The sequence below is a fragment of the Terrapene carolina genome, unplaced genomic scaffold (genome assembly GCF_002925995.2).
Source record: "Terrapene carolina triunguis isolate 2854851 unplaced genomic scaffold, T_m_triunguis-2.0 Scaffold111, whole genome shotgun sequence".
Classification (NCBI taxonomy): Eukaryota; Metazoa; Chordata; order Testudines; family Emydidae; genus Terrapene; species Terrapene triunguis.
In genome coordinates this window covers 5,455,668-5,471,875 of record NW_020664462.1, presented here as the reverse complement: position 1 = coordinate 5,471,875, position 16,208 = coordinate 5,455,668, and the positions used below count along the sequence as shown (strand labels likewise).

General features: G+C 44.4%; 1 protein-coding gene across 1 annotated transcript in view; it reads right to left on the bottom strand.

The window, feature by feature from the left end:
* The window catches only part of OBSCN (obscurin, cytoskeletal calmodulin and titin-interacting RhoGEF), a 304,900-nt gene that overhangs the window by 161,453 nt on the left and 127,239 nt on the right, over positions 1–16,208 (bottom strand). Inside the window, 10 exon segments of the mRNA XM_029911618.1 lie at positions 53–319; positions 1,678–1,944; positions 2,925–3,188; positions 3,655–3,921; positions 4,473–4,736; positions 6,175–6,441; positions 7,103–7,369; positions 9,292–9,558; positions 10,765–11,037; positions 15,131–15,397. Of these exon segments, the coding sequence (XP_029767478.1) occupies positions 53–319; positions 1,678–1,944; positions 2,925–3,188; positions 3,655–3,921; positions 4,473–4,736; positions 6,175–6,441; positions 7,103–7,369; positions 9,292–9,558; positions 10,765–11,037; positions 15,131–15,397 (2,670 nt within the window).

The window sequence follows — 16,208 nt, the reverse complement described above, 5'->3', positions numbered from 1 at the left end:
GGGAGTGAAACTCTCTGGAATATTTCTCTTGTGAGGTGGAATTTTTGTTTACCATGGACTGTCAAGACAGCAGAGGTCTTCTGGTCTCCACACACACAGGTATAATCATCTGTATCTTCTACATCCAGGTCACGGATCAACAGCTCTGCAATGGCACCTTCCTGTCGCATTCTGTACTTTTCACGGGGTTTGAGCGTTTTTTGCCCCTTCTTCCACTCCACTAGGACAGGGACTTTGCTCAGCTCACAGTGCAGAGTGGCTGTCGCACCTTCTGAGGCTTCCTGATTCTTCAATCCCTCTTTGAAAAATGCAGGCAGGACTGAGGGACAGCAATAAGGACAGTTGGATTTAAAAATCGGAAAAGTCAAAACTAAATGTTCCCCTCATTTTTCAGTTAATTCCTCCTGAGTTATCAGAACCGGACTATCAGCTGTCATTAGACCAGCTTCACTGCTCTCAAATAATCAGTTTGAGAAAAAAAACAGATAATCAGATAACCCCCGTCCCCAGAAATGCACTCAGTATTTGTAGAAAGGAGCAGAAGCCTCACACATTATCGTCACAAATCATTACAGAAGGAAGTGGACAAGAGGATCAGAAGAGCAGGTCAGAAAACCATTTTTTTCCCTGTGAAATTTCAAATGAAAAAAATCTTCATTCAAAACTTTTCAGTTGAAACATTTTGGTTTTTCCATGAGAAGTTTCAAAATGAATTTTTTCTTGTTTCAACTTGAGATTTCTACAGAAAATGAAATGCCATTCTATGTCAAAACAAAACAAAGTCTCATTTTGAAAAATGTTAATTTGAAAAGGAAATTTTGTTTAGCAATATCCTGATGGAAACAAATTTTTTTTTACCTGATTTGACCTTTTTCCCCATAAAAATAAATGTCTGTTTCAGCAAAACTATATTTTTCAGTGGGAAAACTTTCCATATGAAAAGTTTTGACTCGCTCTATTTGTGAGAGCATGGGAACTCTACAGCAATGCCCTTTACATACAGGACTGTATGTAATCACTTTTCTGTCTCAAAGTTGGAGCACAGGGAAAGAATCAATGTTTCTTAAGGACAGAATGGGATGTAACTTTTCAGTTTGTTGTAAAGCCTAAATACACCTCTACCTCAATATAACGCTGTCCTCGGGAGCCAAAAAATCCTACCGCGTTATAGGTGAAACCGCGTTATATCGAACTTGCTTTGATCCGCCGGAGTGCGCAGCCCCGCCCTCCCGGAGCACTGCTTTACCGCATTATATCAGAATTCGTGTTATATCGGGTCGCGTTATATCAGGGTAGAGGTGTATTAGTCAGGCTATAGGTCTTACTAAGCTAACAGCTTATTGGGAGCATGAGTAGAACAATAACTCCAACAAAGAAACTTCCAGTGAAGAAACAATGGCCTGGAAACAGAAAAGCAGCAGCGGTTCTGGCTATGCAGGGTCCCATTCTTATGGGTTTGTCCGATTCTTATCTATTCCCACTGTTTTTGTGTCTCTGTAAGAGTTTGATCCAAACCTGACTGAAGTCAATGAGCAGCTTTTCATTGACTTCAATAAGCTTTGAATCAGGACCTTAGTGAGAAATGAAAAAGGTGTATAGGTTACATCGGGAAAGGAGTGTGTTTATCCAAAGCAATGGAGGGAAAAACAATTATTTTTAGGATGCTTCTTCTTTTACCATTTACAGTGACAGACGCCATGGTCTGTTGGTCTCCACACACACAGGTATAATTTCCAGCATCTGTCACTTCTAGGTCTTGGATTATCAATTCAACACCACCACCTTCCCGTCTCATTTTATACTTGTCGCTCAGTTTGAGGGTCTTGTGTCCCTTCTTCCACTCCACGGTAGGAGCAACCTTGTTTAGCTCGCAGCGCAGAATGGCACTTTCGCCTTCTGTAGCTTCTTGATTCTTCAGTTCTTTGGTGAAAAGTGTAGGCAGAACTGCAGAATGAATGTGATATGGACAGAAGGGCATCAGAGCGGAGAAACTCAGAATTACGAATGCTCTCCTCTGTTATCTAAGTCAATGCTGTCACTGTAGCCCCAAAGACTGAATTTTTTTTAAAGGTCTCATTGGGCTTTTGATTTTGTGCCCTCAATTGTGCAGGCTTATTTTATAGCAGTTCAACATCTATCAATCTGATTTGTTGATAAAAATCAGGTGATTATCTATCAAAATGCTACATAACCATTAGTATTTGTCTCAGCAAAATCACAGGCGTACAATCAGAGGCCACTTTTCAATATCAGGCCCAAAATGTTTTCCCTTGACATAAATAATATCCATGCAGATTAGTATCTGGTTTATTACAGTGTCTGTGTTCTCTCTAAAATAGAACTCTTTAGAAGGGAACATAACTAGAAACCATGGTGTCAACTTATTGCAGAGCTAAAATATTTTAGAGGGGCCGAGAAACAGTTCAAAATAAGTGATGGAATCTACAATAGCATAAAAAAATTGACCATTTTCACTAAACTATCCTCTATGTAACGGCATAAGATGATCATCATCATCTGGTCACCTTAAGAACCCAGACCCAACGTTCCAAGTAATTTGAAGTGAGAGAATATAGTCCCATTTTGTAAAACGATCCCTAAGGAAAAACTTTCAAACAATCACATATACAGACCAAAAGACTAGACTGAATTTGTATTTGAGTTGGGGAAAAGAAACATTTAGTTGTCTGTACTACCCTTGACATTTTTACATATATTGCCTATGAATGCAATTACATGCAGCTCTCGAGGGGAAGAAAGAGAGGGAGAACGCAAAGAAAGATAAAGAAATTAAATACACATGGATACCATGAGTGGAATGAAGGTGGGGATAAAACATTATATTGGAAAAGGAATTTGAAAGGGGAGGAAATTATAGAGTTATATTGTTTTATATGGGACATATGCTGTGTGTTTCTTTTTACCATTCACTGTCAAGGTAGCTGTAGTCTGCTGTTCTCCACACACACAAGTGTAATCTCCAGCATCCGTCAGATCCAGATCATGGATCAACAGTTCAGCAAAGGGACCCTCCTGGCTTATTTTGCATTTTTCACTTGGTCTGAGAGCCTTTTGTCCCTTCTTCCACTCCACTGGGGCGGGCTTGCTCAATTTACAGTGCAGAGTGACTGTCCCACCCTCTGAAACTTCCTCGTTATTCAGTTCTTCTTGGAAAAGTGCAGGCAAGGCTGAAGAACGCAATATAGACAGAGACTGTATCAGAACCAGAATGCAGTGAGTAGGGTTTTTTGTGGGTCATCAGATTGTGATAACCCATTTTTTTTCCAATCACACCATTTCAAAGCCCTAAAAGAAGGAAACTAAGCAAAATATACAGTTAAATACACGTGCATCATTCCTTGAATGGAGACAGCTTGTAGCAATAAGGATGAGAATAAGTTGTGCATATAAAAGAAAAAGAATTGAGGGAACATAGCTGGACTGTGGCAAACCAATACCACAAGGGGGAATGTTCTTTATCAAGGTGACCCAGCGTCACCACAAAGCTGAGGATAGGAGTCCTCTTTCCAAAACTGCACTGAACAAGGGATCAGAGGAGCAGCCATGGATCAGTGTGAATGCTGAATGCCAACATCTTGAGTTCCACAGAGGAGATAAATATAAAACAACCTATTTAATTTGGGGCACATTTACCATTTACTGTTAGAGCCGCTGTTGTCTTCTGGTTGCCACACACACAAGTGTAATCTCCAGCATCCGCCAAATCTAGGTCTTGGATAATCAACTCAGCAAAGCGGCCTTCCTGCCTCATCCTGTATTTGCCACTTGGTTTCAGCACCTTTTGATCCTTCATCCACTCAACTGAGTCAACAGCCTTGGTCAGCTCACAGTGCAGTGTGGCTGTTCCACTCTCGGTGGCTTCCTCGTTCTTCAGTTCCTTTTTGAAACGTACGGGTAGGGCTGAGGGACACAGAACGAACAAATATTTCATCCAAATGCCTCAAACTCGGAACTACAAAGTGTTTTCCTTGGGCAATGACTGAACTGTAATTTATTTTTTAACTCCATGAGCCTCATCACAACACTCTTACACCAAGCATGATCTGGCATTTGTCTAGCTGGAAACAATAGCTTTCAGGTGGATTGTTCTCTGGGAATCAAAGTCCCCAGTAAAGCAAGACTTTTGTGACAGACAACAGAGGAAGTGATTGACTGTACTTAATCCCCTCAACAGAGAGGTTGATAATTGCCCAAGGGGTCTCATGCTTCAGTACTAATTCAGTAAAATATACGTGCATGCTCTTTGCCTGGTTAGCATTCTTTAGAAGACTTTATATTGCACACACATGCACTGAATTCTGTCAGGGTAGAGAACAAATGGGTATAGGAGCCACAGCACGATGTGCAAAGAAGAACAAAGAGAAGGACAAGAAGGACACAGGTAAATTTTGTTAGGAAGTAGGTAAAAGGGGGGAAAACTCTCAGGAGTGTCATTTTTTATGACTTTTTACCATTCACTGTTAAGGCTGCTGTGGTTTTTTGATCTCCCAATACACATGTGTAATCTCCAGCATCCTTCAGATCTACATCGTGGATGACCAGCTCAGCAATGGTGCCTTCTTGTCTCATTCTGTATTTGCCACTTGGCCTGAGCCCCTTAGGCCCCTTCTTCCACTCCACTGGAGCGGCTTTGCTCAGCTCACAGTGCAGAGTGGCTGTTCCACCTTCTGTGGCTTCCAAGTTCTTCAGTTCTTCTTTGATGAGTGCAGGCAGGGCTGAAGGAGGAAGCATGCATTTATATGACGTGCATCAACATAATATGGTTGCACTGTGCATGGCATAGTACACTGAGACAAGGAACAGTTACATGACTCTCTTTCAGTGCCATGACTTTATAAGGATATTGAAGGTGGTGGAATCTCCTTCCTTAGAGGTTTTTAAGGTCAGGCTTGACAAAGCCCTGGCTGGGATGATTTAGTTGGGGTTGGTCCTGCTTTGAGCAAGGGGTTGGACTAGATGACCTCCTGAGGTCCCTTCCAATCCTGATATTCTATGATTCTATGACAAGGACGGCATGGGCAAAAGGCTACATAAAAGGGGAAAGTGAGCTGGCACTTAAGGAAAAGCCTGGATAAATGGAGAGGTCTGTCTCCAGAGCTGATAAATTGGCATGTACATTAGCACACAATTAATTTTTTGGGGAAAAAAAAGAATTAAACACAATTTAAAATAACTGTTGCCAAACAGTTACTCTGCCAAAGAACCTGCTTTTTAACTCCCTGCAAAAAAACTGTTCTTTAAAATCAGACATTTTGCCCCACAGGGCCTTTCAGCTAGATTGTCGAGTTCGGACAAGTGCCTTACTCCAGAGCAGAAAAGAGGTTTTACTGCAATAATTATTTCAAAGCCATTGACAGATATTATGTTGTCAACAAAAGGTCATTTGACTGATATTTCTTGATAGGAGGGTTACCTAGAGAACACAACAGAAAATCAGGACCAGCCTGGGCTGCCTCTCCCTCAGACCCGCCACCCCACCTCCGGATCCAGAACTATGCAGGGGAGGCCCCCTGCCCTGGGGCCACTAAGACCCATGCAGTGGCCCTCCTCCCTCCAGCCATGTGGCTTTGTGGAGAGAAATTGCAGGGAGGAGCCAGCCAGAGACTCAACCTGTTAGGACTCTTAGGAGCCTCTGCAGAAACTGTTTAAGCTGAGTACTTTGAACACTGGCGATGTCATCATCATCATCATCAATACTTTTTACAGGTTTGACTGGACATTTTCTGCCTGTGCTGACTGGCGGTTTGCTCCAGCTCTCTCTCACGGACTCCTCACCTCAGCATCACGCCACATCTGCTCTTCATACTCTCCTCCTTCCTTCCTTGCCCAACCATCCCCTTCCCTTCAATGTTCCCTCTCCCTTCCTGTGTCTTTGTATTTTAATGCTGCCAACTAACCTCTCACATCCCTCCCAAAAAATCATGGAACTAACACGATGTTTGCCACTGATTGCTCTGCTTACGTATTATGTCATTACCCCCAACCCATCATCAGTTCTCTCTATCTAGACTATCAGCTCTTCAGGGCAGGGACGATCTGCCCCTCTGTGTTCGTTCAGCAGCTTGCACGATGGTGCCCATTTTAGTCAGTCCCTAGGCACTACCATAATAAACATGATTAATAGCAACAACAGAAAGCAATGAAAACCTCTACCGTGGATTTTGACTTGAGCAGTCGTCTGCTGGTCTCCAGAATCACAGGTGTATCTTCCAGCATCCTCTGGCTCTGCATTGTGAATGAGCAGCTCTGCCACACAACCCTTCTGCTTCTGCTCATATTTGGCACTCTCCTGGAGTATGGCTCCTCCCTTCTTCCACACCACTCGGGCATCGGGTTTAGTGATCTCACAGCGCAAAGCTACGGTGCTCCCCTCTTCCATTTCTGTGTTCTGCAGGTTTTGTTTAAAAAGGACTGGCAAAGCTAAAATATACAACCAGAGGTGATCAATATTGTGTACAGACCATCTCCACCACGCCCATGTGACAATGCTCTGATATGGTCTACCCTTTCAACCCCAATCAAGAAAGATGGCCAATATGTTTAAAACTAAGAGGAAGTATTATTATTATTATTATTATTATTATTGGTCTTGTGACAGGCAGTGTGGTGTATTCGGGTATGGAACAAGTGCAAATTCCTTTCAATTGTATAAAACAAACAAAAGGAAGAACTTCTTTGCAAAATGCACAGTCAAGCTGTGGAACTCATTGCCAGGGGATGTTGTGAAGGCCAAAAGTATATTTGGGTTCAAAAAAGAATTAGATAAGTTCATGGAGGATAGGTCCATCAATGGCTATTGGCCAAGATGGTCAGGATGCAACCCTACGCTCTAGGTGTCCCTAAACTTCCAAATGCCAGAAGCTGGGACTGGAGAACAGGGGATAGATCACCCACATTGCTTTAGTGTAATGTGAAATTGCACTAAAGCAACACAGATATTACTGAGAACATATATTGTGGTTAAACCTTAACTATGGACCCATAACTGGCACCTCTATAATAAAGAACTGCTGTTAAATTATAGCACATGTATTAAGTACGGCATAAGTAAAATAAATTGAGATCTACCAGCTCTGCCTACCATTTACTTCCACCCGAGCAGTTGTCTTTTGTTCTCCGGTGCTGCAGGTATAGTCTCCAGCATCTATTGATTTGGCATCTTGAATAATGAGCTCTGCAACAGTGCCGTGTTGCTTTAACTCATACTTGTCACTGGGTTGTAGAACTGTATCTCCCTTTGTCCATTTCACGGGGATGTCAGGTTTGCTAAGCTCACAGGTCAGTTTGACTTGGCTTCCTTCTTTAGCTTCCTCATTCTGGAGTTCTCGTTTGAAAAGAACTGGCAGAGCTAAAAATGTAGAATTGCAGACTGTGACCATTCAAGAAAACAAGAGTGCCGGGAAATCACTTTTCCCCTTTTTGCTTCATCCCACACGAGCCCTTTCACGTAAGATATAGAATCACAGAATACCAGGATGAAAAAGTGCTTAGATTCTAATAATCCATCTCCAGCTGTCAGTGCAATATATTATTAACAACAACACAAATATTATTTAAATGGTTTAAACACTTAATAACATGAGATCTCTATAGCATGTGGAGACGCTCTAAGGGCCCAATCATGAGGGAAACTGGACATCTTCAACTCCCCTATATCGCTATTTCCATGCCTGCTTCATGCTGTGAACTACTGAATACACAGACGAGGGGAACTGTTTTACACCATTTTTGTCACTGCAGTTAGTTAAAGGTACTTTCTCTAGTACTACATTTTGCAGATGTCAGTCAGGAATGTAAGAAGTTGGACTACACTCCGGACAGGTATTCAGAGCTAGCCCATTGCCATGTAAAAAAAGAGAACTAGCAAGGTAAAATAATATAATACATACAGAAAGAGAACACAAGGATAGGACAAACAGCATGACAAATAATAGCGGACACATTCATTTTCCCAGTCAAGGATCCCTTCTCCTTATAGGAAGCCAGACACATTTTTATCAGACATCAAGATGTACTAACTTAGCAAACACTGCAAAGCATACACAGAGAGAAAGCTGAGCAGGTAGATAAAAGAGTCCCATGGAAGATTCCTACACAGCCTCTGTCAGAGACAGTGATTTCAGACAGCAAAGTGAATTGGTGAAGAGTAGGTGGCATCCAACGTTTCTGGTAGTGTTGACTGTGGAAGAGGAAAGAGGAAACATCTGGTGGGGTTTCCCGCTTCAGACCAGTTACAGTAGAAAGTGCTGTTGCTTGATGGTCTCTGTTTTCACGAACGTGTTCACTATTGTCTTCTAGTGCAAGGTTAAGAATGTGCAGCTCGGCACTTACACTTTCTGATTCCTCACACACTAGTTGCTTGGCTGAAGAACGACAGCTCCTTTCCTCCATTCCACTTTCAGCCCTACTTCAGCACACTCACACCTTTCATGTGGCACTGCCTTTATCTACCACTTCATCATTCTGGAACTCTTGAGTGAACTTCCTGGGTTCATAGCTGGAAGGGTCATGGCAGTACAATGTGTTATAACATGTGTCCTTATCCCGTGGGTCATCTACATCTACTGTTCCACTGGGGATCTTTTGAATCCATTCACTTAAATCCTTTAACCCTCAAGAGGAGAAATTTCAAATCGATTGTAGCTGCTGTGTAACATAAAACATTGCATTTGTTTTCTTGACAAAAATATCCTCTCCCTCCAAGTGTCAGAGCGAGTTCCTATTGAAACCAATGGGGGTGTTTCTATTGTCTTTAATGGGAGTTGGATCAGTCCCCTAGTGTGATAGAAAAGCATAACGAACAAACCAAGATGAGTGACAACCATAAAGCTCTCCTTCATCACATTGTTAAGACAGTCCTTCCTTCCATTTTTAGGGCAAAATCCTGCTCTCCAGAACTCAGTTCTAAATGGTGCTCTCCCCACGTACCTGGAGGACTCAGTGACATTCACGGGAGATGAACACACATAAGGAAGCTGACTGAAAATCAATGTGCGTAACTGAGAAGGGTATTTTCCTTTCAGCTCAGTAAACTACACCCAGCCCCAGCCCGTCTATCCTTGCACTCCAAAGCTCATTTCAATCTCAGAACAAATGTTTTTTCTATTTTACACTTTGTCACCTGTCTGGAGGCTGTCCAGCTGAGTTAGTCAGAACATATCCTGCATTACAGTGTGAAGAGATGGAGTTAATTTTCAGTTCAGTTGCAGCCAGGTGTTAAATTGTTATTTTGACCTTTATGTTAGGCATCATCACTCCAAACGTCCTTACCCTTGACAGTGACAACTGCACTACTTTTAGCTGTTCCAGCCTCACACTCATATCTGCCACTGTCTCTCTCTTCTGTCCCATGAATGACAAGCGTGGCTTCAAATCCCGACCGGCTGATCTTATACTTAGAGGAGTTTCTAAGGGTCTTCCCATCTTTGCACCACTTTACCGGGCTGTCTGATTTGGAGGTTTCACAATGAAGAAAGGCATCCTCTCCCTCAATGATTTCGGCATCAGCAAGCTCCTTTGTAATGATGCAGGGCTTCTCTAGAATCACATAAAACTTGTCTGAGATTTTCAGAGGGAGGGGAGCAGCACATTCCTTACATGTGATTATTTGTACCAAAGATCTGGTTCAATATTCTGCAACATCATTATCGGAAAAGAACAATTTGGGGATGGGAGGCATTAAGCCCTCATAGTGGGGCTTTCTACCCCTAGACATGGTTTTGAAAATGCCTGGTACAGTATGGCAAAATCCAGGGGGCAAATGTCTCCGTGGACAAATATGAATCAGGGATAAGTCATCTACGAGAGGCATTGTTTAACATTAACTAGGGAGAAGCATGAATTTCACTAGCTCAGGAAAATTCCCCTAGATACCCTTCAGTATGAACAATGCACAACATGATGCTTCTGCCTAAACAATAAGTGTACATGTTCACAGTGAGAAAACTGATCTGACATGAAGAGCATGGCAATGCAAATTGGTCAGAATCAATCAACTGTTGACTTTTGGCTTCTCAGTGGTTTTTAAAGAAGTGAATCAGAAACTGGTTTTTGCCAGCAGATCGTGACACGTTTTTGCCACTTACATGCCAGTGTTTTGCTAGTAAAAGCGGCTTTTTTTGCTTTCTGAAAACAGCTGCTCATTCTGCAGAACAACGTCAATGTTATAAAATGGTGCAAAGTTTCACCCTTCCAAAACGGTTCACGTGATTCTTCAAAAAGTGTTCAATTTGATGCAGCAGAAACCAAGTATTTTACTCAGCTCTGCATACTGAAGAATTATTTTATGACTCGAAGAGGTACACAGGATGGATCCTGAATTCATTACATTCAGGTCATGTGGCCTCATTGACGCTCTCCACTTGCCTCTGTCTCTCTCCCTTGTTTCTCAATCCTGACTTCTCTAACTAAAGAGTTATGCTTGGGGGGAGGGATAGCTCAGTGGTTTGAGCATTGGCCTGCTAAACCCAGGGTTGTGAGTTCAATCCTTGAGGGGGCCACTTGGGGATCTGGGGCAAAATCAGTACTTGGTCCTGCTAGTGAAGGCAGGGGGCTGGACTCGATGACCTTTCAAGGTCCCTTCCAGTTCTAGGAGATGGGATGGGATATCTCCATAAAGAACTCACATCACAGAACCTAATTTATAGCATTTACTGCTCTCTCTCCACCTGCACACATATACCACTACCCAGTGCTGGCCTGTACTCTCTTTATCCTTTCCTGCAGCCTTTATGCTTGAATTACCTTTAACAACCAAACTGGCAGATGTTTTCTTATCACCAGCTTCAAAGGTAATGACCCCCGAATCCTTCAGTGACAGTTTTTTCAAGGTTAGCAAGTGATATCCTCCAGGCTGAGACTGGGTGTCATTAAGTTCATTGGTATGGAGTGGGGTTTTATCCAAAAACCACTGCACATTGCTATATTCTACCGGAGAGATTCTGCATTTGAACATGGCAGATTCTCCTTCTACCACATCAACATCTTCCAGATCTTCGGTTATTAGTATTTTCTGGCCTGAAAGGAACACAGACATATCAATTGCTGGACTCCTTAGCTTCTATCCCTGTGTTCGGATAAAGGCAAAGGGGAATGCCAATGATATGATCTCCAGCACGAGTGCTTTTGTGAAAAGAACAGGATTCCTGGGACAGAAGGTTTAAATACAATTCCACTGTTATGGAGCAAAGAATTCAAAGAAAATAAATATTTACAGGGCATACCAGAACAGGATGAAGACAAATTCAGGACACTAAGCTACATGCCACTGATTTGTAAAGATTCCAGTACACACTCAGGGGAAAATTACAATTCTAATATTTTAATCTCCCCAGAATATCAGAAATGAAATCCACTACCTGGACCTGAGAAAAGAATGAGGCCCTAAATATGCCATGTGTTCTGGACATCTAGGTTCATTGAATAGATGTTCCCAAAACCCCTGTCTTGATTTATCATATTTTGCTAGACCACATACAACTTTCTTCTTTAGTGCTACCAGTCAGATTCCAACTTCTCTGTAAACAGCCAAATGACAAACACACTGATGAATGGAGATGTAATTTGGGAACTATGTTAGTAATTTATCTGTCAAAGGAAAAACAAGAAGCAGTCCTGGAAATCAGTCTAAGAGCAGGAAAAAAAAGATTATCTATAGATAAAGATAGTCCTGCTGTCACTGTGAATTACAACATAAATTCAGGAAGTGTTAATTTGGGGGGAGGGATAGCTCAGTGGTTTGAGCATTAGCCTGCTAAAGCCAGGGTTGTGAGTTCAATCCTTGAGGGGGCAATTTGGGGATTGGTCCTGCTTTGAGCAGGGGGTTGGACTAGATACCTCCTGGGGTCCCTTCCAACCCTGATATTCTATGATTCTACTGTACCACAAAAACCAAGGTACTCCCATAGTTTTCATGGATGAAGCTTGTTCCACATTTTCAGTCATATATTTGAGCTTAATAACATTGTCCTTTCTAGTGGTTAAATCAAATATTTTATAGGTCAACAAAGTTGTTTAAAGTCGGCATTAGAAATCTTTCACACTGTGCAACAGACGCTGTACGATGTCTTATGCAAGACCCTGGGTCCTCCCTATTTTAGGGTAATTTGGTGCTTTTGGAAAGCTAGAGGGTTGCACACTGTTTCTTTTGTAAGCTGAACTGGCAGATAATGGGAGGGGCAAGACTGTTGTGTCTATCCCTGAATCCATAGCAATTTTACAAGACACTGCCACGGAACCTAAAATTGTATTGTTAAATCATCTAAGCTGCTCCTCCTCTTCTCTTTGTTGTTTTATCAGTTTCGTTTCAATAACAATTTCCCCTGGATAGCGTCCTTTTGGTGCTGCAATCAGAGGAGCGTGAGCGCCTCTGTAGGTTGGGACATCAGAGGTAACTCAACCAGTCGCCATTCACTCCCTCCAATAACTTTAACCCTAACCTGAAAACCCTAATCCTGCTGCTTGCCTCGGGCATCTTTCCCATTGACCGTGCTTATTTGGTGCTGAGGACAAGGAATCCCTCTTCCTGCCCCACTAAATGGGCACCGTTTAGATTAACTAAAACAGTTTTATCTGAGCAAAGGTACATAATCTTGCCTGAGGCAGGTGTCGTGGGGAGGGAAACACAGTGCCATTCTGCAGCCTCACCCTGCCCCAGTCAATTTAGCTCCAGATCTGAAACAGCCCCTGCTATTCCAGTCCTGAACCCCCACACCCTCCAATTCTGTCAAAGCATCTCAATCCTGACCTGCAGTTTCATTTCAACCAATGGAACTGAAGCATGCAAATTAACTAGATGGAGAGAGTGATGATTGCTTGAATTACCTCTGATGTCACAATGCTCCTCTGCCTGCATCACCAAAATGAGCACTATGTGGAAATCCCCAAGTTCTGGTTTTTCGACTATCAACAGAGGTCATCCCAGCGGTTCACCGCTCACATCCCTCTGCCCATGCCGCTTCCCGCAGCCCCCATTGGCCTGGAACGGCGAACTGCGGCCAGTGGGAACCGCGATCGGCCAAACCTGTGGATGCAGCAGGTAAACAAACCGGCCTGGCCTGCCAGGGTGCTTACCCTGGTGGGCCGCGGGCCAAAGGTTGCCAATCCCTGGCCTAAAACATTCTCTGAAATGTTAGACTTGATTGGAGGTGGTATTCCAAGGTTATTGCATTACTGACATAGAAACAGAGGAGTTCAGTTTTAGGCCTCACTTTGTTTGGCCACCTAGAAGGTCACACAATTCATTGCTTCTGTAGGCTAAACTCATTGCACTCCTGGGGAATATTTAGATTTTGACGAATCAGGATATTCTGATGGGAAAATTTCCAACCAGCTCTACCCCTAACCCGCCTAACCCATACCCTGTCTACCCCCTTCCATCTCCTCATGCCTAAGGGTCTGTGAGTTCCCCATTTCCAGCTGCCCCCTTACTAAGGTTCCCATTCTCTCCTCCCACTCTCTCCGCTGGTCAGGAGATCTGTGTGTGCCCCGTCTCCCCCATGAACATTATCACATTACAGACAGACAAAGAAATGCCATTGAGTCAAGCATTAGGCCTCACTTCACCTGGCCAATTAATATGCATTAGTGCACAACCGACACTAAATTACAGACGGGTAGAAAATTAATTCAGCTACTTGAAAGTGCAAAATAAAATGTACCAATGGGCCAAAAGTATGTCCCTTGTCCCTGACCCAAGTGCACATGTTTGGGACAGGGGTTTGCCACAGGGCTCAAGAGAAGCAAATCCTTCTTCCGTGGCAGAAGAACGATTCTCCAGCTATTACCACTTCCTGAAGACTGCAGCAGCCATTCTGTATACAGGCCCTGTGCAGAACTAACCAAACACACACACACACCCTTTGGCTCCACAAATCCAATCAATCACAAATAGACACACACAAACTCGTGCCCATTTTTTAAATTGCACCCAGAGCATTTCAGGCCTAAATTTTCAAAAGTGACTAGTGATTCTGGGGGCCCAATTCAAGTCACCTTAAAGGGGCCTGATTGTCAAGGGTGAATGCTCAGGCAGTTTCTGAAAGGCAGTCTCCTTCAAGGAGTCTGAATCTGGGCACCAAAAAAAATGGAGGGGCTAAAAACCACTAGCCATTTTTGAAAACATGAGCCTCTAGGCCAGAGGTGGGAAAACCATGGCCCGCGGGTCACATCCGGCCTGCGGGACCCTCCTGCCCAGCCCCTGAGCTCCTGGCCCGGGAGGTTCACCCCCGGCCCCTCCCCTGCTGTTCCCCCTCCCCCACAGCCTCATCTCACTGCGCCGCAGGCGCAATGCTCTGGCCGGCGGGGCTGCGAGCTCTTGCCGGGCAGCGCAGCTGCAGAGCTGTGGCCTGACCCAGTGCTCTGTGCTGCACGGTGGCAGGGCTGGCTCCAGCCAGGCGGCGTGGCTGTCTGTCCTGGTACTCTGGGCGGCACAGCTGTAGCGCCGCCAGCCACTAGTGCTCCAGGCTGCGTGGTAAGGGGGCAGGGAGTGGGGGTGTGTGTGGATAGAAGGCAGGGGAGTTCGGGGGGGTGGTCAGAGGATGGGGAACAGGGGGGGTTGAATGGGGGCAGGGGTCCCGGGGGGGAAGTCAGGAAGGAGGGGGGGGTTGAATGGGGCAGCGGGGGGCAGTCAGGGGCAGGGGTTCCGGAGGCGGTCAGGGAGAAGGGGTGGTTGGATGGGGCAGGGGTCCCGGGGGACAGTCAGGAATGAGAGGAGGGGGTCCGGGGGCGGTCAGGGGTTAGGGAGGGGTGGATGGGGCAGGGGTCCCAGGGGGCCAACAGGGGACGGGGGGGTTGGATGGGGCAGGAGTCCTGGGGGAGCCGTCAGGGGGAGAGAAGCAGGGTGGGTCGGATAGGGGGCAGGGGCTGGGCCACGCCTGGCTGTCTGGGGAGGCACAGCCTCCCCTAACTGGCCCTCCATACAATTTCAGAAACCCGATGTGGCCCTCAGGCCAAAAAGTTTGCCTGCCCCTGCTCTAGGCTGTAATCCGATTGGCATTCCTTAACTCACCCTGCTCAGCTGCCAGTAAGTCGAGCTCAGCATTATAACACACACACTTTCTGCCATCTGACAGTTGTGCGGTACTTGGTCATGCATTCAAGCCGTTCATACCTTGCACGATCAGCTTGGCTCTAGACTGGGCCTCGCCAACATCGCAGGTGTAGGTGTCACTGTCGCTTTTCTCTAAGGCATTAATAGTGAGCTGCAGGATGGTCCCTTTCTGGATGATCTCGTATTTCTTGCTTGTCTTGAGCTCGACCATCCCTTTCCGCCAGGTCACTGTGGGTGCGGCTTTCTCAGTCTGACACATAAAAACAGCGACTCCTTTTTCATCAGCTTTCAGATCTGAAAGCTCCTTCACAAAGCGATTGGGTTTTTCTGAGGAAAGTGACAACAAATGGTTAGCCCAACATAGTCCTCAAGTACATCATAAACACCCTGGACCGAAGTCTCCACTGCTTTGCGATCATTTACAGCTGTCCAAAGTGAGATCGGATCAGAACGGTAGCACTTTTACATCTACCATGCACAGGTGTGTAAATGACTGTACAAGGAGAAAGGCTGTTGAGAATCAGACGCTTGTAAAGAAACAAAATGTCATTAGTCTCCTTTCTCTGTGGCCACTTGTAATGGGTATGCCTATGGTCTGTTATAGAATTGAAAGACAATGTACTAAATTCCATGGCAAGAAATTCTCTCTCTTCCTGGTGAGAAATTTGAAGATATCCAGATGTAGTTCACTAGCCCATAGTACTGAAAAGAGACATGTACAATGAGTTTAGGGATAAATCCGGGCCTCCATTTGAATTACAACTGCTGGTCTGATTTTCATAGATTTTAAGCCCCTCTGAAAATTAGGCCACATTATAACAATGTTACCTCTTAAGACAAAAATTTTGGATTGCCTTGGAATTGGTTTGATATTTTTCAAATTATACAGCACTGAGCACACTGTCAGAGCTTGATGTACCGTATATACTCATTCATTAGCCCATTCGTTTATAAGCCGACCCCCCAAGATGGATAGGTAAAAATAGGAAAAACTGTATTACCCTTTCATAAGCTGACCCTATATTTCAGGGGTTGGCAAACTTTGGCTCCTGGCCCGTTAGGGTAAGCCGCTAGCCGGCCTGGACATTTTGTTTACCTGGAGTGTTCACAGGCACGGAGCCCCTCAGCTCCCAGTGGT